This window comes from Blennius ocellaris, assembly GCF_963422515.1.
Source record: "Blennius ocellaris genome assembly, chromosome: 15".
In the NCBI taxonomy this organism is placed as follows: Eukaryota; Metazoa; Chordata; class Actinopteri; order Blenniiformes; family Blenniidae; genus Blennius; species Blennius ocellaris.
In genome coordinates, this window is record NC_137664.1 from 4151097 (window position 1) to 4175419 (window position 24323).

The 24323-nt window shown below is 41.6% G+C and overlaps 1 protein-coding gene across 1 annotated transcript; it reads right to left on the minus strand.

Annotated features, from left to right (window-relative positions):
* Window positions 1-238: 238 nt before the first annotated feature.
* On the minus strand, window positions 239-22456 carry ttll11 (tubulin tyrosine ligase-like family, member 11). Its single transcript, XM_080510161.1, has 10 exons — window positions 21469-22456; window positions 15998-16097; window positions 14303-14436; window positions 13427-13717; window positions 13021-13305; window positions 12032-12127; window positions 11837-11949; window positions 3297-3521; window positions 2564-2670; window positions 239-606 (listed from the first exon to the last, which is right to left on the minus strand). Exons 1-10 carry the CDS (start codon window positions 22018-22020, stop codon window positions 293-295), a joined length of 2217 nt encoding a protein of 738 aa, XP_080366287.1. The 5' UTR covers window positions 22021-22456; the 3' UTR covers window positions 239-292.
* Window positions 22457-24323: the final 1867 nt, after the last annotated feature.

The following is a 24323-nucleotide window of genomic DNA, read 5'->3' on the forward strand; positions in this document are numbered from 1 at the left end:
TGTTATCCCTGAAAGGAGCGTTTGTGTTTTGGAGAGAGGGGGGAGGGGGTGGGGGGTGGTAGAACAGCTGCACGTGCGAATCAATAAGTGTATTTAAAAAATAAAATAAAAACTCCTTCTGCCGGAAAGGAACGGTGCAGGATGGATGCACCCACCTCCCTGCTGCTATGAGCTTCACAGCAAAAAAAGAAATAAAAATGGCCACCTAATTTCTTTGCACCTGCAGGGGGAAAAAAAAAAAAAAAAAAAGTCCAAAGGCATGTGTGGGGTTTGGGCGACTGCTCCGCTCGCATCAGTTCTCCACGTTGGCTCTCAGCGTGCGGGGCTTTAGCCTGGCGTGCGGCCGGGTGTCCTGGCTGGCCGCCCGCCGCAGGGGGGCCGGGGAGCCCAGCTGAGGGTTGGTGAGGCACAGCGTCTGAGTCTTGACGGCTCGCGGCAGCGCCCTGCTGCAGCTCACCGAGCGTCTCTCCTCGCCGCCCGACTGCGGCCCGAGCTGGGCCTCGCAGAGCTCCAGCAGCGAAACCACCTGCTCCTTCAGCGCCAGGGATTTGAACCTGCGCCCGGCCAGGTAGAAAAATGCCTCCACAAAGGCTTGTAGGCCCATTCCTGTGAAAGCAAGAGGCAGTAGTTAAAAAAGAATAAAAAAATGAAGCTGCAGAAAACAAGTCTGAAGCAATAAAGTGAGGAGATCTCGTACATGAACACAAAACTAATTGTTTTAACGAGCAATAAGTCGTACTTTTAATGGCAACGCATCCCGAGTGTCCACTAGTTAGGCCACGCCACCACATGGACAAGTTTCCAAGGGAAAAAGCAAAACATTTATTTGCGTTTTGAGCATGTTTTCTTAGCATGGGGCTCTCGAAGCTTCTGAAAATGCAACGTTTTTGAAAACAGCTACCGAGATTGAACATTGTTTTCAGCGTTGCTGCTAAATCCACATAGACTGACTTTTCTAAAAAGCAAACGCAAAAAAAAAATGATGTTTTCACTTGAACGGGATCTCTGCGACACAGATTTCTTATTTTCTCATCATTCGTGCCGTCTTTCGTGCTCCACAGTGTTTCATTTTGGAATATGAATGAACCTTGCGTGAGCGGCGTTGGGATCCATGCTGCGTTCCAAGTCCCTCACTCTGATTCACTCGTGGTAAAGATTACCTAATCTATGTAAAACAAGAGGTTTGAGGAGCAGATGAACGTCACAGCGGGATATAAAAAAACATGTGCATGAAGTAAGAGCTGCTTTACAATAGAGCTCTTCTCTGTTTACTGCGAGAGTCGTCTTGCTAAGAGTCTTTCACTGTTTATGAGGTACACAGGAGTTCAGCTCAAAGCTCGGTGCAGAGGGGAAGCTTTTAACGAAAGCAGTGGGTTTGATGGAAAAACATCTGCCTCGGGTTTTAGCTGAGGGCTGGAAAAATACTGACAATTTTAGTGGCAACAGCTAAACTCAAAACACGGTTAAAAAAGACTCCTCGGGAAAATATTCAGTCGTCCAGCGTTTGTGTTTTTATCACGTCGCATCATTAATGTTTAACTGATATCTGATAAGACTGTCAAATTTTAATCGACGTGTTTTACTTCAACTCAACCTTATAACCTCCATGAAATGTTGGCGGCTCGTCGCCCAACCATTTAAAGGGTTTACATAAAAATTTCTAAGCGTCCATGTACGCTTAAATGTATGATTTTTGGTCTCCGAACAGAGAAAGCGTGTTTCAGCAAAAAAGAGCCGGGTTGGACTCTGCTCTCGGCTCATTAATCCACTCCACTGTCGGTTCCTATCAAAGGGTAAAAGACGATGCAGAGAAGCGTAATGTCGTTTTAATTTGAGCAGTTTCAGATTTTCGCCCCTGGTGGGGATGGAGGTCTGTTTGATTCAAGGTCAGAGAACGAGCGAGAAAACAATGAAGAGTGGAATTTGGATTCATTGTGGTAGAAAATACTGAAAGGTATTCAATGGAGAGAAAACTGGCAGCGAGAAAAAAGAAGAAAAAAAGAGTCGGGTCATTTCCTGTGGCGTTTAGTGCAAAAAAAAAACCCAAAACGTTTTTGCATGTATCTTTAATTTGTCCCTTTTTTTTCAAACTTCCACCACGGCTCCGCCAAAACAAAACTAAGGAACTATTTTTAATGCAAAGTTGCCTCTCGGTTCCACACAAATCCTCCAATGCGCACACGAGATACAACAGAGCCCGACTTCAGTCTCTCTGAATACGTATGAGCTCGTTCTAAATTCAGCCCGGCAATCTCCTCCGTATAGGCCCTTCCATCCCGCTCCGTGTGATCCCCATCCATCCGCCGCGCCTCGCAAACATCCCGGCGCAAGGTGCAACGCGTGAATAATTCATGGCGGACGGTCTCCGTCTCTGCCGTCACGCTGTGATCTCGGCTCATTTCAATTACGGGAGGCGCAGTGTCAGTGAGAATCTGACAAAGAATGACAAGCAATTATCTCCCGAGCGCATTATTTGCTCCGCGTCTCAAGGATGCCATAGCTCTCCGTCCTTTACATATTGTTTCTTCGCGGAAGTGTGTGTGTGTGTGTGTGTGTGTTTTACCCGCTTCTCGGGAGTCGGGCATCGTTCCCGACCAACGACGTGTAATGTCTATGTAGAGGATGTCCACTGAAGCCATGGTGAAGTTAGTGTTGCTCAGCTTACAGGTCCTGGAAATGAAAAAAAAAAAAAAAAAAAAAAGTTTCTTCTCTGAAAAATAAGGAGCTGCTACAAATTGTCCACAGTTTGGAGCTAGGTTCAATAAAATATGTGTTTCTACGCCTCATGCAGTGTTCATGGAGACAATTGAATGAAAATAACCACCTAAGTAAAAATAAGCATAGAGGATGTACAGTATATGGCTGACGGGGCAACAGTTGCCAATTTTGGGGGGGGGGGGGGGGGGGGGGGAAACGGCCTTAAGATTCATTCATTCTGTTAATGTAACACAAATTTTGGCCTTTTTTTGAATTCAAATACATTACCAGCTTCTCGCAAAAACAGTTGCAAAAGTTTAAAATTAGTCTGTTGATTCATTAAAAAAAAGAAACAAACGTTTTTTAACAGTCACCCCATTAATTCAAATGTACAAAAAGGCCAAAAATAGTGAATTTTAAATGAAAAGTTAGTTTTGTGAAATACTTTCAAGGAGCCTGGTCACTTTTACAGCCAGAACTATTGTCAACATGAGTCAAGTTTGATTCTCTGATTGACTTTTTCATTCAGCTCAACAGAAATGTCCATTTACGTCCGTATTTGATCGAGCTGAGATCGTTATTATCTATTTGACCGTTACCTGATGAAGGTCCGGAAGGCGGTGGGGCCGAGCCGCATGTTGCCCTTGACCCCGAGGAAGCGTATGAAGAGGGCGGCGATCCGCTCCACCAGCCGCAGGTGGTTGAACTGTTTGGCGTACTTGGGATAGACCTGCTTGAGACACAGCGAGGGCAGGGCGTCGTCCGGACCCCGCTCCTGGGACTCCGCGTCCGCTTCCAACACGTCGGGTTTCGACTGGGTGCTTCTGTGAACGGGAAAAAAAAACCGGCGTTACGTTTCAAAAGAGACGCCGCGTTAATTAATGAGCCGAGTGAGACTTACAGACTCGGCGTGCGTCTCAATATTTGCTTCTTCGTGTGTGTGGGCCGCGCTAACAGCCCCGCAGCACTCAAGTACCAGATCATAAAACCAACCGAGAGAGCTTTTGTCAGCGGAGCTTACCGACGGCACACCACCTGAGGTGAATAAGTGCACCCGGCTTCTCACTTGAAGCCGCACACACCGTCGAGCTTGGCAGGAGAAAAGAGGGAAATAAATGTTGTTTGAAGGACAATAACTCTTGTCGTTTCCTGCCTCACAGCCTCCTTTTTTTTTTGCAGTCGGCGTTTAGGTCGTCAACAAATTCCAAGCGTTACACTGTTTTTGTTTTAATTGGCACCGGGTTTTTTTTTTTCTTTCTAAAGTCAGCCCCAAAAGGAAGGAAAATGAATGAGTCAGCATTTTACATCAGTCAATAAAAAAAAAAAAAGGGTACATTCGATTTTAAGTACAGGTGGTAGACAAATTACGCTTTTAAAAAGGTTGAATTAAAGTGCTTTAACCGAAGCAGAAATAACTACATGAAAGCACCCAGGTTGGTTGCTTCAATGGACCAAAAGGATCATTTCTTTTCGATTAGATTACCACGCTGGAAAGGCAGTTACGAGTCTGGTTGAGAAGATAAGAGGAGCACAGCTTGGTTTTCATCTATTGTTGGTTGCATTTTCACGACTGCTGCAACAGGCTGTCAACAACCAGATACTCGACCACTGGAAGACTCTGTGTAGCGATTGAGAAAATCATTTTAAATTCCACTAACTGCTCAGGGTTCCTGAGATTTTTTCATTAAAAGGGAAATTTGATCCATCTTAGGCCTAACAGTCTTGGAGAGTTTGACAGAGTAATCTTTTGGAGAATCAAGTCGGGCTTGTGCAATTTATTATTTTTCAAAACTGTTTGCAAGATGTAACTGAATGTTGGAGCCATTGTAAGAAGTTAGTGCATTTATTTAGAAAGCGCTTTTCACAGATAAAAATCACAAAGTGTTGTACATAAAATGGGAACAGTTAAAAAAAAAAAAGGTAATCGGTGTGTTTTTTTTTGTTTTGTTTACCTTATAGACTGGCCATAGGTGCAGTTCATTTGTTAACCCACAAGGTGAAGCTGGGGTCAATATAATGGGGAAATAAAGGGAATCCAGGGAATGAGGCCATGTCGGTGACGGGACAGCTTTTAGACTGTGGCAGAGGGTCCGATGTGAAGTTATTTCCTTTATATTAGAGAATTGAAACTTAATTGAACGGACAATGATAAAAGCAGCGATTGTGAAAATGTGGAAAATCAATAAATGGATGATCATATCGGTTTGCCTGGAACACGTGTAACTCTTATCGTCAAACAATCCATCCATTCCAAAGACGATTCTGCTTTATTCACCTTCCCACTGGGAAGTTTGGGAGCAATCTCAACTATTCTTGCTGTAAAGCAGGAGTACTGACAACTACGCCACCATATATCGAATATATAGAATTACGAATGGTTACAACTTCCCTGTGGTGCCTGTAAGAATCACGATAGTTGATTAAACGCAAGGGGGAATAGGTTAAGGCTAAGAATTGATAAAGAAACAAATTAATGGAGGCTGTATTCCAACATCGGGCAAAGCTTGGGCGGCATGTTTTCCGAACACAGGGGTCTAAATTAAACGTCCAACTCCACTGAACCGCGTCACTCGCTGGCCTTCCTGATTAGTTTCAGTCAGTTCAGTTGGCGTCTGATCCTCTCAGCCTGCTGCTTCAAAGATAACATCGTTTTGATCTTTCAAGGCAGAGACGCCTCAAAGATTCAATGATTTCTTCCAATTGTTTCGACACCTGTGCCTAATTTGGCTTTTTAACGTTACGATGGGTATAGGAGCCTTTGATCGGCATGTTACTTCAGATTATAATAGAAATCTATCACCATATCCATTAGGAAATATCTTATAGTAAAGTTGTATGTGGCCATTTATGCATTTGTTGCATTATTCAAAGCGTTCGATTGCACAATGTCACAGCAGTTAGCACTCTTGCCTCGCAGCAATGAGATCCTGCCTAATTCTCAGTTGACTCAGCATTTCAAGTGAAAATGTTTGTGTTTTCTTTTTAAGGAATGTTCACGTCTATGCTGCAACATTTTGAGAATAATGTCCATTTACAAGGAAGTGACGACAACGCTGAAAAACGACACAGTCATGTTGGGCCACGAGATGGTGCTAGTTTTCAGTTTCAAAGGTTTTCAGTTTTAATTTGACAATTTGTGTGTGTGCTATGTTCGCTCAATTGCCCACTCTAAAATTGCCAGTGGATAGTAGTAGTTGCAATAGTTTATTCGGGCAACACAGTGCGACGAAAAGAAACAGAAAAAGAAACTACTTCTGTCTCATTTTGTCAACGAGAACATCCCAACTCAATTTAGGTTTAGGCTGAAGTTGAATTTATTTTTGCCAAACCCTGTAAATAATACAAGTAAAGCATCTTCAATTAAAGCAACACAGACAAAATAATTTCTAAAAAACTTATTACAGTATCAGTAGTGTCGATTCTTCTCAATTCCTGAAAGACGGCTGGTCATATAAATGAAGACATACATAACAAAACTTGGAAGCCTATCAATAGATATTCTTACTTTCCTTCAAAAAATGAAGTTTACTCTCTAATCTCTCATTATTTGAAGCTAACAATTCATTTAATTTATTTTAACTTTGTCCCCCGCCCTCCCTCTGCAAGCTCTCCCATTGTGCATTTCCCGGGAGATGTGCTGCATCTCATAGAAAATTTATGCGAGCTTTAACTTGTGTGTGTGTTTGTGCCCTTGGGACTGTGTGGGTGTGTTCGCGCCGTGCTTGACTGGCATCTCCCTCACTCTCAATTTAGCTCTGTTGCACCTGATAGGTCAGCACAAATTGTATCGTTATCGTTCTTATTACTACACGCAGCCCGGTGACCTTAAATAATTCCCCACGTAACAACCTGAGGACGAGTCTCACCAGGCAGAGCGAGAGAGAGAGAGAGAGAGAGTAAAAACAAGAATAACAAGACTGGGGAATAAAAAAGAGCCCCCCCCTCATGGTTTTTCAACATTGTTCGTATTCCGTTCCACTAGTGATGGCCAAATGAAGCTTCATGAACCACTGTCTTTGTTTTCTACAGCCACTTGATGGCGCTGTCTGTTCAACAAATGTTCAAAAGTAGCCACCGTTGCCGGTCTCTCAGCCTCGATCGTCAAACCGAGAGCGCCATCTGGTGGAGTCAGAAAATATAGAAAGTGGTTCACGAAGCTTCATTTGGCCATCGCGAAGTTCTACCATCCCTTGTTGGTTTCCGTAGTTGCCGTTGCATTTTTGCTTCTTCTGGGTTGAAGCTTGAATTTATTGAATGACAGAGCCTCATTTACTTTTTTTTTTTTTTTTTTAATTTTGGGATTGTTTACATGCTTGGGATTGTTTACAACTCTGTGGACATTCAGCAAAGTTGTTCTTACGACAATATATCTGATGTCTGCAGTCATTTTTATGTGATTTGAGAGAAAAAAAAATTGAGAATCGATACTGTAATTTTCCTTTTAAAAATATCCGAGATGTTTTTCTTCTTCTTCTTTTTTTTTTTTTTTTTTAAGGCCAAATCAACCAACTCTACCTGATGGTAGTGAGGTGGATGAGTGGGGCGCGTCAAATCAAGTCTACGCGTGCGAGTGCGAAGACGACGGAGCGACAAAGGCATCAGGACGTACAGTGCCGCCGACTCTCGTGAGACGGTTTCTTTCTCCATGAATTAGTAAGCAGTGTGAATGGCACCGAGAGAGAGAGAGAGAGAGAGAGAGAGAGAGAGAGAGAGAGAGCTGTTGAATGTTTAATAGAATCAATCATCCTCCGGCAGCCAGAAGGACACCACCCACATCTATTTAGACGGGAAAGGCACGGCTAAAAACGGACACGTCTTCAACAGAGGCTGACAGCCAGACAGACAGTGAAGGGAATGTCTACAAACACTGCAGCAGAGCGAGCGAGCGAGCGAGAGAGCGAGCGCGGAGGACGCTGGAGTCAAAGCAGGTGGACAAAAAGTGAAGAATGGCAGGTTATTAAAAACACACACAAGAGGGCCGCTGCCAAATGTTAGTGGAGTGAACATGAGACTGACGAGACGTAATTCTCTCATCATTAACCGGCTTTAAAAAGCTGTAGAGGTTCTCAAGGCGAACGGACATTCGGAAGGTATATGAATATGATGTGTCAACAGACCTGTCGTGACTGCACAGATCTCTCTCTTTTTTTTTTTCTTTCTCCTTTCCTTAAGGTCTAAACTTTTCATATTGTAATACAGAGCAAAAAAATAAAGCAATAAAAAAACTTTTCAAGTACCCTTCAGTTTCTCAGGTGTCGATTCACGAGCCCACGAGAATCGAGAAAACTGAAGTTTTCAAGGCGCTAGAAGACAATGGAAGGAGTCCATGCTCTCAGAAACTAGATTCACCGAGCCTCACCTGCCATGTTTCTCTTCATGCAGATTTTTTTTTTGTGTAAATTGTGTCCCTTGTCCCTTACTTATTTGAGGCCCGGGACCAAATGAATATCAGCTTTTTGTGCTCACCCACACTCACCTCACATAACGGCTCATAAATCACCCCCAGAAGACATCATACACGGGATTAATGAGCAGAGTGTGTCTCGGGCTTGCAGATACCATCATGCACACCTTGTTAAAATTCCACATTCATCTTTTTTTTTTTTTCATCCCTTCTCTGCAAAATGCCACTTTGTCTCTCCATTCCTCCTCTTGCTTTGTATTTACATATCTCTCCTTGCGTGAGCCTTCTTTAAATAGCAACACTTTTGTTTTTTCTCTCTTCATACTGCTATAACTTATTGCAGGTCTGCTCGGTTCACACATGAATTTCACCTCATCTCAACAGCTGAAATTCATACATGGGTGGATTCAGCCTAAAACTCTTGCGTTCTGATTGACTGAGTCCCATCCATCCCACTGCAACACCAGCTGTCGGCGCACACAGCACAGATCTACTTATTTACTACTGGACCATCTGCGCAGTAAACACATTGCTTGACCTCCCTGTAACAATGTTGGGAACATTGCGTTTGTGCTTTAAAAAAAATACCCATTAATAATCCTGCTGAAATAAAAAAAAAAAAAAAAAAAGGTAGACTGTTCAGTCTAATAAAACACTGGCTAAAATTTGCAGTTTGGCTTAAATTGTGTCTTCTGGTTGAAAGCTACGATGGCTACAGCCTCGATGCTTAAACATTCTTATACTCTGAAATGGTGGTGATGTATTTGGTGCTATATAAATAAAGTTGAATTGAATTGAATTCTGTGGATTTTGCATGTTCCACCTGTGTGGGCTCGGCTTTCTCTCGCTATTATGGTTTGACATCCCACTTTTTGACATCTTAATTTTTCTTTTTCAGGTCCAGTAAAGCTATCGCTTTGGTTGCTATGGTAACATGATAGCTAAATCAAAAGAAATCCAGTCCTCATTTTTCTTGTTTCACCCTGTGAGGTTTACTTTTTCTAACATCATCGTAAAAGAAAATCATCTTTCACTTCAAATAATTGTGTTGTGGTTGATTATCTTCAGACAAAGTCAAATGTCTCGGATGTTTTTCCCCTTATCCAAGCTGCTTCATCAGCTCGTGCTTTTTTTCCCCTCGACTCGGCTGGCTAGTTTTTCTATTTCTGCTCCGGTCTGGATGGGACATCACTCACTACCCACCCCAAAGCGGATATAAAACAGCAGTGAATCAGTATGCACAGAAGACATTTGGAATTTGACAAGACGGTGTTCTGATAATAACCTCGGAAACCCGCAAAAACCTGAGGAATGACTTCAGATTAGACTGGAGTCCCCCCCCTGTGTCCACATTTCAGCTGAGCTCAACTTGTCACCTGTCAGTTGGAAAAAGGCTACGGAGCTTCACCATTAAGCGGACGCAAGCTCCGAGTTTGGGATCGAGACGCCTCCTGACCCACTGCCGCACCGTGCAGTTCTCCAGTTGTAAGGCTGAGAGCATGGGAGGACGGCAGGGCGCACAATTAAGAAGCCGCCGTGAGCAGAAGAAGGTCGGCTGTACCTTACGGACGCCACCCAGACTGGACATCACCAGCCCTCTCTGGAAGGGGATCCAGACTCATAAAAAATGTAACAGACAGACAAAAACACGGCTCCTACGTCGAAGGAGCCACATTCGTCTGGAGCCTCTCCATGACACTGAAACACATTAATCCCCAAACGGCTGTAAACGTACTACTCTACTCAATTGCTCCAGACGGGTCTGTGACTATAAGGCATGCAGGAAAACATCCAGGCATACTGATACATTTACTGTGATTATTATACACCTGTACATTTATATATACTGTATAAATCTATGCAATAAAGACTGTCTCATAACCGAAATATATGCTTTGTTTTTTTGTGCCAAATACATATAATCCTTCCAAATGTGTCAAATATACTTTGAAATCCTTTGAACTTAGTCATGGACGAGATGTCCAGGGTTGCAGGTTTGTGGACGAGTTGTCCCACAATGAGGACTAGTTAAAAAGCAGCGGAAGAAAAAGATCAAAACTAAACACCGTCTTAGGACTGAGCCTCGCTCATCTATCAATTATAATAAGATGGAAAATATTTTCTACTTTTTTTTTTTTTTTTTTTACTGTTTTATTGTACATTTTATTGCCATCTACTTTTTAAGTTAAAGTGTTGTTTTTAAACTGTGAAGCATTTTGGTCACCCTCCAGGCAATACAAAGAAACTTTAATTGATTGATTGTTGCAAAAAAAAAAAAAAAAGAAGTAAGAAATACTTATTTGATGCTACTGTTCTACATAAGAGTCGTTTACATTAGCCACAAATTGTATTCAAAGCTGAGGCTTAACCTTCCGGTGAATGTGTTATAAATACTCACTTGATATTCCTTCAATTGATTTCTGCACTGTATGGACCTGAGTGAATAATGAATGCATGTTTTTTTTTTTTTTTTAAGTATTTCACTGGCTGATTTAGGTTATGATGACATTTTTTTTCAAGCATATCCAATCTAATGGCTAATTTAATAAGCATTAGCAATCGCTAGCTGAGACCTAATTGGCCTACTTCCCTCCTCGACGACAAGATTTGCACACTGCTTGTAATGCAGACGGCACATTTTTCTGCATCCGCAGCCTGACTTGAACTCTAAATCGCTTGTTTTTAATTCAGATCACAGCAGAAGCACAGTTGCAGTCCACTTGATCGTGTATACAAAACGGCACACAATGTTATTTTCGGTTCTAAATTGTCCAGGACTATCAGCTGACAATCATTAATTTTGCAGTCCTGCATGTGTATCGTATGATAAAAATATTTCATTCATGCATGAGAAGTAAAAAAAAAAAAAAGAAAAAGTGTAATTAAAATCCAGCTTAGCTGTCGGTACATTGACTACTCCGCTTAATGTAAAAAATGATTTGGGAAATTAGATGAAAGGATTAAAAGTCTTCATAAACGAGCATTTAGGAAGTGAAAGTCAAAAGGAAAAAAGGACTGAAAATGTGTAGACATGTTCTTCCCAGATAGGCAAAGCCAAGTGTTTCCACTATATTTAACAGCATAAAAAAAAAAAAAACACGACCAAGGCAGAGGAACAAATATTAAATGTATTATTAGATGGGGAGGGGGATTATCCCAATATGTTACTGGCCACAAAAATAGTTAAGTGGGTATAATGCAGCAGGAAGTGTCCCTCTCACTTGGAGAAGAAAGCAGATCAAATGTCTTAATGGAGAGAATAATCCATGGCGGAGGCGAGAAGAAGGAGGGGAAAGAAATTGAGAAAAGGCCAGAGATGGAAATGGTGAAAGAACAGCAACCATAAATCCCCTTGTCACAAAGGAAAAAACTGATTGAGAAGAAAAAAGGAGAAGGAAAAAAAAAACACCAACGCTCATAGAGGAGGAGATTTATTGTGAGGCACCATGCGGGGGCCAGAGAGCCGGTGAGAGACTGAGCCACCAGACTAGTACAGTAATGTGTGAATTTCCACTGCGGCTCAGCTGAATTTAATTTTTTTTTCCATTTAACAAGCTTAGAGAGAGCTGTTGAGTGGCACAGAGCCGGGCTCCGGGGAGGGCAGAGTGAGATATCATGTCCTTAGAAGTGGACATGCAGACAAAGGGTGGAGGAGCCGAGGACTGTGAGGCTTTAAACCCAAAACATGCACATTTGCATGAGTATGTGTGTGTGTGTGTGTGTGTGTGTATTTACATCTTAGGTTTCACGTGGCCTGGATCCATAAGGCGGAGAGTGTCCCTTATCACACCCACTTTCACCCCTTCGTCCACAGGACTGGGAACGTATTCGAAAACCCCCGGCGCCACCTGAAAACAGACAGCAGAGTTACTCCAACGAAAGCCAATGATAATACTGTGATGAAAGTGAAAGTTGAAGTTAAGCTTTTACCTCCTGCTCATGCTCTATCCTCATGCTGGGACTGGAGTTGACCTCTAGTAACACTGGCTTCAGGTTCTTCATCAGCAGAATGTCAAAACCTAAAATCTGAGAACCACGCGACCTTTGTCATTGTAAGAGTCCATAAACTTCAATTCGGCATGTTTAACAGGATCATTTTTGCACTGTAAAGTTTTCTTTTTGAAAAGTGCTCGCTCAGGTTATCCTGAAACTCTTGTTTTAGGTCAGCTGCTGCGGGTTTAGCCTGGTGGAAGGATATTTTCCTCTATTACCAAACTCCCAAATCCATAAAGGATAGATGTTTCCTACGGTCTCCTACACAAACGTATTCACTCATTTACTTTATTTACTTCAAAAATGGCTCCAAATTAAAATTTCAACCAAGAATCCACCGTGAACTATTAGCACATAGCCGCATCACAGTTTATCCACTGTCACGATACATATATACACAATATAGTCGTCACTAGGTATGTGGTACTGTAGAACTGAACTGGGAAAAAAAGTTTACAGGCAGGTAAATGGGCTCTCAAATGGAGTGAAGGCGTCTGCAGTGAGCAGTCTTTTGTGTACAGATTGCACCTTGACATCATAGTCCAGGTTACGGTGACTCTTCAGCAGCTCACATTTTAAAAGCAAAGATCTCAGCTTCACCGGCTGAACTGAAGCGATGAAACAAGTCTCACTGACAGGCTACAAAATCCCTCACACGCCTCAAGACAATGAGACTGATAGGTGCATGCAAATCGTTGCACTTTTTTGGAGTTGTGTTTGCATTTTGGATGCCTTCCCCGGAGGGATTCTCTTGTTTCTTACGACTCCGTCATAGCGGAGAAAAATAGTGGAGAAACATTTAAAGTCTTATGGGACATTTAAGTATTCATGGTGAATAGAATTTGATCTCATCTTCATGTTTTTGACATAGTTTTCCCATTTAGATTCCTAAATTGCTATGTTGTTTCCGGGCACCGCTGCCATACCTGGAAGCAGGTGGGTCCCGGCTTGCCAGGCGGTATGTCGGCCTGATAGTACACTCTCAGCTCAGGCACCACGGCGATGACGGTCTTGATGACGAGGGCGATGATGTCCGACCACACCCTCTTGATGTCGACACCTTTGGACGTCAACCTGAAGAGGACGCTGGAGAGCGTGCGCTTGCTGCCCGTGCTCTGGCTGTCGGAGTGCACAAAGTTGCCGCTGTGGACGTTGAGGGAGTAGTTGGTCAGATGCATGAAGACGTGGCTCAAATTCTTCTGGCTTGGCTCCTGAACAGTCACAATGAAAGTTAAGCTGATTAGAAGGAAAAAAAAACAAAAAAAAAACATCAATAGAGTCTAAAGAGCTTCAAAGTAAATGTACGAGCATCATCAGCAGTGTCCTGGTTACCTGGTAGGGCTCCGTGCAAAAGCGTGTTAAGCCTTCTTTGGCAATGTAGATCTCCAGTGGCTCCAGGGACTTTATCAGCACGTAGAGGCGGATATCAAATTTGAGCTTGTCGATGAGTAACGGCCTTTGGATGTACTCCTGGACTACAGCCTGTTTGGCATGTGAACCCGCCATGAGCTTGAGGTCGCTGGGGTCACGGATGAGGTAGATACCGTCCCCCTGAGAGCCCCCGTCCGGCTTGACGATGAAGGTGGGATTGACGGTGGGATCTTTCTCTTTCACCATGCGGATCTGAAAAAGAGTGATGGATTTTTAAAAAAACAAAACAAAAAAAAAAAACACGAAGGTAACAAAAGGTAAACCACATTAACCGAGTGGACGAAGATCGATAATTTTAAAGGGATTTTGAAGTGTAATGACGCATGAATTTGACATTGACAATAGTTTTTATTATTGTCTTTGCACGCCTTCATTGAAAATCATCAGTTTAACACAATAAGGGACAAAGAAAGTTACATCCAAATTGCTTTGGTTGAAAATATTATCTAATAAAAATGTTCAAAAGAAGTCGTGAACAATAATACAGTTGAGTATGTTAAAAGTGATATTTGAGCGCCCTCTGCTGGACAAAATATGGAGCTGCTGCCATTTCCTTCCTACAATGTGAAAACGTTTTCTTTATGAAGTTTTATTCGACATTTTTCCAAGCTCAAGTGAATAAATATGAAGATTCCATCCATCCATCCATTTATCTTCTGTAACCACTTTTAATTGTCCTCGTTGTGTGCACAGAAAGATAAACATACCATGAAACTAAAATTCTCTTCATGCGCTCGTTTTAGCTTATAAACACTCACGACGACTCCAAAAATATACCTGTGAGGAAAACTGCTGGTACTCCTGAGGCAGGATCCAGGAACGGGGATAGAAATCGTACTCTTCTGGGAAAAGCTCCTGCATCGTCCGCACCGCTCGACTCATGTTAATCTTCCTCAGCATTTCAAGCATACCTACAAAAATGTGAAAAGATAAAAGTTTTAAAAATGGAGCCGAATGAACTTGGACACTATTTTTGTGCTGTTCAACAAATTTCAGCAAATCTAGAAAAGAAAACACAATGGGATTGCTCCAGTCTATCTATGTGTTTAAATCTTTATTTGTATCATATACAGTCAAGAAAAGTAGTTTTAAATTTTCTCTTTCTATCTTTCCTGTAAAACTGCGTCATATATACAGTAAGGCTTCCTGAAAGCTTCCTTGAAATGTCTGTGGGTGAATATTTACAAAGGAAATTGTGTGACATGGTGGCTTAAAGCCTGCGGTGTGTGTGAGAGGGGAGGTCATGTGACCTGAAACAACGCTGCCTCGAAACAAGTTTGATGCCTCTCAAACTGGTAAAATGCTGGAATGAGAATGAAAAGCAAGGCGCAGGGATTACCATCCTTGGCGCCGGTTTGATCTTAATCTTTTTCTTCTGTCGGGTTTGCACGTACACAAAAAAAAGCAAAGTTTTGGTGGTTCAGCAAAACAAAAAACAAAAAAACCCCAAAAACCTAAACGTTTGCCAGTCAAAGCAGATGGGATTTTGTTGGTGGAAAGAAAATGGAGGGGCAGCAGACACAGACTTTAAAAGTGTGAAGAACTGTAATAGTGGGTGATTTTATCCTATTTTGTGACTCGACACTATATCATGACTGCATAGATCAGGGATGTCAAACATGCGGCCCGGGGGCCAGAACCGGCCCGTCAGAGGATCTAATCCGGCCCGTCATGTGATTTTTCTTTTCTTTTTTTAAAAAAGTATAAATATGAAAACTGACAGAGGCTGATCTAAAAACACTAGATTGGCAAAAAAATTACATTGGTCAGAATTTGACCCCCGACATTAATGCATCTGTGGAGGTCACATAACGCAACACCTTTCACAATAAAACAACGGGTCCAATTTATGTGAAGTGATACTTTAGACACGTAAACTCAAAAAAATGTTTCCAGATGATGACAAATTGTTTTAATTCTGAATAAAAATACAATATCCAGATACAGGTGACTGAGGTTTTTTTTTTTTTTTTGCAACTATAATAATATCTCATTAACTTTAATATGTAAATTTCAGAATAGACTGGTAAATTCTTGCAGTTCCAAAAGGATCAAAAGAAGGAAAGACTTTGACATTTGTCCATATCTGCAGTTTAATATGTTACGTTTGACTTGTTCCGCCCTCCAGAGGTCAGATTAGGGTGGATGTGGCCCCTCAACTGAAATGAGTTTGACACCCCTGGCATAGATGAAGCGTGTCAAACACAGTTTAGTTCACAATATCACCTTGAGTGGGCCAGACTGGTAAAATACTGCCATAATAACATTTAAATGAACTTTTTTTTTTTTTCTTTGTTGTGGTGCAGAATATACGTGATTAAAATGTCTATACTTTCACAGAACTAAACTATCCCAAATTACCGCAATGTCCTCAAGCTATGAGAAGAGTAAAGTACGATAAATCCCGTCTCCAGGAAGAAGACGCTGAAGGGGCCATTGGGAGATGAGTGGAGAGGCGGGCAGCAAAAATACCTGGGAACTTGTTGACCTGCCCTGAGACGATATTCTCGTTGTCGTGGAAGGAAACCCCGTGCCAGTAGATATCGCAGGCTGCTCGTCTCCCTAAAGGAAACTTAGGGGGGGGGAGAAAGGAAAAGAAAAGAGGAACAGTGAAAGGGGAGAACGATCAATAACATAGTTTATTTTTGTTCCAAATCATACATTCGCAGGTGAGAAAGAAGGTTTAATCTGCTAGTGTGCACGAGTGTGTGTGTCCTTCTGCTGATCCCAGCATGCGGGGATAATCTTGCCTAAAGATGGCGTGTTGTGATGAGCTGGGAAAGACGTGCAGAAGTGCGATACTATAAAAGGATTTCGAGCGAGAGGAAATCCTCCTGGCACCGGGCATGGCTTTTGTCCTCTTCACCTCTATAGAACCCCGTTTCACACACTCCAGAGCACGCAACAGCTGGCGACAGCTTCAGAGTGACGCCCAAAGGGTGGGGGGGGGGGGGAGTTAATGCTGGCAAACCGGGTGAAACAAAGCACCAACATGAACCAGTTTAAAAATCTTTTAAAATCAGATGTCATTAATAAGTGAAAGAAAGAAGAGCAACAATTTAACCTAGGACAGCAATAATATATAATATGTTAATCATGGTATAAAACGTATTAATACTCAATAAACATAATTAAAAGGTGTATATTGTGATTGAGAATATTATTAATTTAAATATTGCCACACTGTATTTTGTATTTAAAATGTAATCGATTAGATTTAAATAGTATAGTATTAATATTACTATGTACATGTCATGTCTATATATGTGTGCATGTATAAACTGTATATACAAAACTTGTGTATAGTATATATTGAATGTGTATTGTAAAAATAGTCATATTAATTTAAAAGAAAATTGTCTGGCATTATCTAGAGAGTTTTGTTTTGTTGTGATGGGATAGGCGTGAATAAGCTTTTGCTTCAACCAACACCCTTTCGGCTGTTTAGTTGAACAACTGAGCGTTTGTTCTGTTTTGTTTTCTGAAGACTGCCGAAACGAAATTGAAAAATTAAAAATTAAAAAAATAAATAAAATCCTGACAACAAGCTGAGAAGAGGATGCAATATTTGAATAATAGGCAATGAAGAAATGTTATATATCTGTATTGAAGGATGAGTTTTTACAGGTTGCGATTGGAAAATAAGCTGAAGCATAATGCTTAATATGCTGTGCAAGTTTTATAGTTATAAGGGGCTAATGTGTGGAAATCGGTGAGGTTTTTATCTCAATGTGTGTGTCCGAAATCAGATTTGTGTGTGAGTAATGAGATTTTGTGACTGGAATTAGATTAGTGCATACACCAATCTGTGTGTGCATGAGGATATCTCTGCGCGTGCAACATATTTGTTTGTAATGGAATCTGTGTGTTAGAGTTGTGCTTGCAGCGATCTGTGTGTATAGCAATTGAAAATTAAAAAAAACAAGAATAAAGCAAATAGCTACACATACAATTGGAGTATGCAAAAGTCTAATTCAGACAGAAATATTGCATCAGCAAACACACAGATCTACATTCACACAAATGTCCAAACTCACACACCTATCAGTGTGCCCACATATTTCATCACATCATTCCAAATACATCTATATTCCACACAAACAAATCGAAAAAGAATCTACTATATTTTCCCCATTCAGGTGCTATAACATGCACTTATTTAAGTTCAAACTCAAATTTGAGTCAAATATGGTCATTTTTAGTCTGTTCCAACTAAAATGACAAATAATTGAAAACTCTAATTCACTAAACTAATTAAATGAAAATTAAAAAAAAAAAAAGTCTGAAAAGGAAACTTGATTTAACCAGATATTGAGTTTAGATAACTTATTTCTATTCGTACAATTTAGGGTTATGCATTAATATGGTCATTGTAATTGTTAGTAGGCAAATATATATATATATACACACACACACCAATTTTTTTTTATCATTATTTTTGTTTCTTTTTATTGTGTATATTTTTCATAACTTTTCTATTCCATTTTACTTCTATTTTATTGTATTTCATTCTTTACTATTATGTTGTTGGGAACACAATTTGGTACCAGAACATTATGGAATGTGTACAATAGAAATCCTTGAATCATTGACGTGAACTTGTTGAAGTCAAGAAAAGTTCTTCGACACTTCTTGTTTGTTTCGTCTTGGTCACCAAATCGTAAATCTCAAACAAACAGCGTGTTGATCCCAATATCGCAAGTCCCCCCCCCCCCACATCGGCAATGAACTGGAAAAGTTTGAATGGCGGACTTGACCTCATCAGGGGCGGGGACTTTGTGTTGGAAAGTCAGCGGCGTAACGTCAGTGACCTAAATGGCGCTCGGCCAAGTTCCAAAATAGACCCCCCCCCCCACCCCCCCCCAGCAGCGACGCAGCTCATTAATGCGTTAGAGTAAGACCGTGTGAAACGGGGAAAGACCTGCTATATATAGCTGCCTTGTTGCATCGGGGGAGGGGGGGATGTCCAATTTCTTGGAGAGGTTTCCGAGGATGGAATAACCTTATTGAAAAGATGGACTGATACATTCAATTCATCATTTTCCATGTTTTTTTTCTTTTTTCCTGTTGCCTTCAGCTGTGAGGAGTTTCAAAAATCCAATTCGAAATGCCACCTGAGTCTATAAGAGGATCCTTATCAAAATACCAAGCTGATGATTAACTCAACGCTTATTAGTCTAATTTTCTGAAGCCGTCACTCAGACCCTCAAGCTGCCATTCTCTCTGCCTCAAAGAGGACTACGGGCCTATTGGATTAGAAAGGCTTAAGGCTAATCATTTCCCACTGTCAAACAGAATGCCATATGCTGGGAGTCATTGGGACAGATGTCTCTCGAGGCGTCCACAGATGTAGAAATGTAGTAATCCATCCATCTATTGAATGGAAAATGGAGAAAAGAAAAAAAAATGACTTTGTTTTGAAGAATCAATTTCAACCCGCTGAACACTCTTCAGAAAATAAAGACGTTGGCATTCTCTTTGAATTGCATGCCTGACCAGTGGTTGGCCCAGAGGCTAGGATGGGCCAATGTGTTGGGGGGGGGGAAAATTTGCCCAAAGGGTTTAATAAAGTCTGATTTACTTTGTCGTTATTGGTTTTTCCCCCCGATGAGCCGGATCAGACATGGACCACTTTCACCCAGCAGGCCCGACTTTCCAAAATCGATCCCACACCGGGTTGTGCGCTACCCCATCACAAATCAAATGTTCCACAATCAATACTCATTTTTATAATTGACCTGGAGAGAAAACCCCACGAAGCTTTGCTCCACTTGTCTGTCAACAGATGTCGACAAGTACTTTCAGAGCGATGCCACAAGTACAGCGCGCCGGGCCTTTGTTGGGGGGGCGTACGGTGCGGACGAACGCGTGGTAATGCATCGGCCTTCAGGATATTGTTGCTGATACCAGACCTGAACGGGCTTGAATGTCCTCGCTTGGACGCTGGCGAAAAGTGGAGTCTTTATCCCGTCTCATCCAATTGCCTTTCTTTACTCCTCATGCATTATGAGCGCCGCATGAATAATGGCTGATGGCATGGGATTAATTGCATCACATTGAAAATGACCTGATAGTGTTTATGGCTCAGAGAAAGAAAAACTGGATCAATTAGCTCTCTTATAAATGTTTGAAAGTTTTTTGTTTTGTTTTTGTCTTTTAGAAGAACCTGTCATTCAATCTATCTGAATCTGAGGTGAAATAGTAATGATGGGTAATATACAATTTGAACTGTAAGTACAACTTTTGTTGAGCTAAAGTTTGTTCTGTGAACTGAAATATATAACAAGTAATGATAAAGTTATAAATGAAACCATTACTACAGCAGTTTAAATAGTAATGTAACCTCAATGCGGGCCTGTTTCAGTACATTATGCAGGTTGGATGGACAGCAACACAAATCCACATAAACTCTAAAGCTGTAACAGTTCCTTCCATCAGTCATTTCTCAATCAATTTCAACCATGTTTGCTCTTTGAATTTCACAAAATGGTGCAAATATGATTAAATTGCTCTTTAACTAAACATAATCAGTTCAGATTAATAGGGGAATAAATAATATAAAACTATCTTATAAGTAAAAGTTACATTACTTTACCCAGAGAAAATAATTAAGCAGACATCTAAACTCAAGTTAACCCTTTCAGGATTACTGAGTACTTTAAGTGTATTTAAAGAGTCAATTCTAATGCAATAATTAAAACAAAAACTATAAAGGTTGAACTTTTGTGCAATTTATTTATCATATATTCAGTATAAACCCTACAAAAGTTACACATCTTGGTGCAGTAATTAAGATCAAGATTTGCTTTGGAAAAGCAAAACACATCCGTGTTTATGTAAGTTATGGGAAGTTTCAAGCAAAAATGTGATGCTGTGTTGTTATTCACACAAACTCCCAAAATCTCCCACAGAAACAGCACCTACTTTAATGTGTCGCCCCACTATTTTTTTGATGTCTTCTAAGTTTTGAAGTTACAAGCAATGAAGAAGTCATCAAATATGGCTAATTGTCAAATTAAGGGTCAAGACAAAGATTTCTACAGCACACAACCGTACAATGTAAACCAGTCATTTCAAATGGACAGTTGTACCATCTTAAAATCCTTAAGAAATCAACTTCCCAAGATCTTTATATATGCATAACATACATGGAAAATGTGCAGTATTCCTCTTTAATGGCCAGGTACAGAGTACATCCGGATTTCTTCATCTGGTCTCTTTCATCTATTATTGTTAAAACCACCAAACCTCAGACAATCCAACATTACAACATCCAGCTTTTGCAATTATTGCATTGTGATTCACACTTTCAAAGCTGGAACGGTGAAGAAACTAGACAACAACTGAATGGGGTTTCAACCAAATGCAAGATTGCAGGTTAGATCCCACACCTTTCCCCGTCATTGTCCTTGAGCAAAGCAAGCAACCCCAAGACGCCCTTGAATGGGCTAAAGTGATGTACAATGTGGGGCAGCTTGCTAATAGCATTATGAAACTGATGTAATAACTCATTGCTGTATTATTTATGTACTGCAGTGCTAAATAAAAACGCTCCTGTCTTGTATCCACACCTGCCATGATAACAAAACTCAGGATGTTATATAATTTTATCCACAGTCGGGTGAAATATACACCGTAGCGTTATTTTATGTAGTTCCAATCTCTAAAAACTGAAGATAATCTGAGCAGACGCTGCTTTAATACACGATCATCTTGGAGGGTCGGTCCTCTCTTAAAGTGACCATTCAGTCAAACAAGAAGCCACGGAAGATTACTGGTGTTGTGTGGCGGTGACTGAGTGGATGCGAATAAACCACAAACATGAGCCAATGGCACTCAGCTGGAAAACACAAATAAACATTAGTGACACATGCATAAGCTGGTTGAAGACTCATTTCAGCAAGGGGGCTGAGGGGGGGGGAATTAAGTGAATTGTTGCACACCTCTTTCCACTTTAGCAGCTTGATGCTTATTTTCAGGGCCTCCAGTGAAGTTTTGGCTTTCGAGGTGTCCACGGTCACAGGTCTCCTCTTCTTTGCCACTTTGCATCCGTCCTCACCGCGACTCCCCGGGGTGTTTCTGGGCGCTTGGACGGTCACGTAGTTCCCGTTAGGCTCCGCTTTGCCCTGCGGGACCTTCTCGGTTCCCTTGACGTGAAGGGCCCGCTCGTAGCCCAGCTTGTTCAAGTTTTTCTCGGCGTGGGCCACGGCCACGGACCCGTGCGGTGACAGATCGGGAATGTGTCTGTCGCAGGGAGTCTTGTCATCCCTCCCCGGCTTGCCGCGACCTCTCCCTCTGTGTTTACTGGCGACCGGAGTGCCGGAGGGCGCACGATCCGCGGTGCCGGAGGGGTCCGGCGACAGAGAAGCAGAGGGGGAGGACGGGGGCACCTGCCCTTCTGGATCCGCCGCATCCTGCTTCTCCGCATCCTCCTCGCCGAGAGGTTTCATCTGCTCGAGTTGAACCGTGACTTGGTCATATTGGTCGCCCATCATGTGAAACGACGCCGCCGGGCAGGGCTCGGCCGCACCACGGGCTGCAGTAATCCGGCGAAGCTAGCGTTATCCACAAGCGGCGAGGCACGCATTGCTGGAGCGAGTAGCACGTTTTTTGTTTTTTGGTTGGGGTAGGGGGGGGTTATTTTCTAAAGAGTCGAAGCCATTTGTGCGCTTTTAAATGAGCCACTCAGGGAGGCTATAACAGGGTTTTTTCGCCGCCGGCTCCTCCCTCCCCGACGCGAAGCGGCACTTGTAACCGACACTGCTAACTGCTACCTGATGATGAGAGCTCAACCCCGCCGGTCAAACTTCACTCAGCTGCGGTTCCCCTTCAAACTCAAGGCAGTCGTGTCCTTACCGGTACAGTTATCTAGTTAGGCGTGGCGGAGACCGGGCTTAAAGTCGCTGCTCACGGTCTTGTGTTCCGACTGTGTGAGTGTGAGGCGGCAGAAGGCAGAACCTGCCCACAGTCCAGCCTCCATCTGTTTTTTTTTTTTTTTTTTTTCGAAACACAGCTGACGATGCGTTTGGAGTCCCTCGTAAATGTCCCTGCTCCACGCCGAGTGTAAAGCTGTATGGGGGCTTGTTTGATCAAATCGGGAATATCGAAAACTGTAGCTTCCACAACAATGCCAACCAAATACATCAATATTTACTTTAACTTGAAGTAAAATACGATAGTACCGTTAATTCGTTTGACTTGCGTATCGTCAAATTTGATTCGTGTAATTTCCCGACTGTCCATGAAGGCAATTTGTGACGCCATGCATCTGTGGCATTACGTCCGTTTATTTGAAGAAAACTTTATTTAGGCAATTAAAAAACAATGTTTACAGAGTGTATATTTTTAACGTATTGCATGAGAGGGGAAACAATTCAAGTGCCATAGTCATTTGCACTTTCTTCTCATGGCGAGAGGGCCTCGGTTTAAGTTCAGATTGTGTTCGGGGGAATTGTCTGTGTTGAATTGTACTTATTTTCCAAGGCATAAAGAAACTTATCAAAAAACATTCGTATGAGTGAGTGTATGTCGAGACAGACTTGGTGTACCCTGCCTTCGCCCATAATCACCAACAATTTTGTTTTGTGCAAACAACTAACAGATGACATGCTAAATTTAGCTCTCTAAATCATATTATTATAAATTCCTATTAATGTGGGAAGACCCTGAAGCTCCTGAAAACACATGATGTCTGCAACCTTCAGCATGCACAAATCCACACTCAGTATATCTTTGATGCCAATGCTACTTCACCATCACTATGCAAAATAGCTTTAATTAATATATGAATGATCATTTGTGCCATTATTGGCAACAGTCATATTGATCGGGCAATTCTGAATCACCAGTTAGCATCAACCTGACATCTTCTCACCGTGCATCAAGAGCGCTAATCTAGAAGCAGACGATATAACTTTCAGGCTCTCGTCAATGGCCATGAAAAAAAAAAAAAACAAGTTTCAAAATCGTGTGTAAGTCATGCTCTTAAAGAACAGCTATGAATGCAGAGGATGCTGTTATAAGTGGCAAAAACAACTAAAGGTCAGTTGTACAACAAAGCTTCTCCCAAGAGGAATCCTTTTCTTGTTCTATTGAATAAAGAAGTCATTTGCGAAACTGTAATACATTTATTCACGCTGCTGAGGGCAAGTTTAACATGATTTCATGGTGAGGTTCAATGACAGTTTTCTAACCATGATCTGGATTAACGTGGTTTATTGTAACTGGATCTTTTGAAGCTTGTTTGACTAAAGAGATTATAAAGATTACAATTGTATTCCTGTTTAGACTGATACAGCGTGCCTGCTTGCATGTGTGCGTGTGTTCCCTAATAGAATCCTCCTATGTCATCAGAATGGAACTATGCTCCTCCCCCTGCAAACATCTCCAGCCCTCATTTACACAAGCTGTGTTTTTGGAAACACAAATACATATATATCTGGGAAAAATGAGAGCGACAAAGTCCACAGTGAGAACAATGGTCGAGTACTTGATGACAGCGACAGGCCAAATTCAACCAAATAATATTCTTGTCCTTGCCAGAGGAAAAAAGAATTACATTGGAGGGAAGAAATAAATTAAGTCATCTTTCAACATTAAGAGCAGTGGGGTAAGTCTGTGTGGCTGTGTTGTACAGTAATTTAAAAGACGTGACTTATTCAAAGCTTACATTCCTATAAGGAATGTAAGTCTGAATCCCTCCTTGTATCACCGGCCAGACCAGGAAATGCAAGAAACTGAATCTGAATTGAATAGTGTGTGTTCCATAAAAGACCTAAAGGAGAACCAGGGCACAACT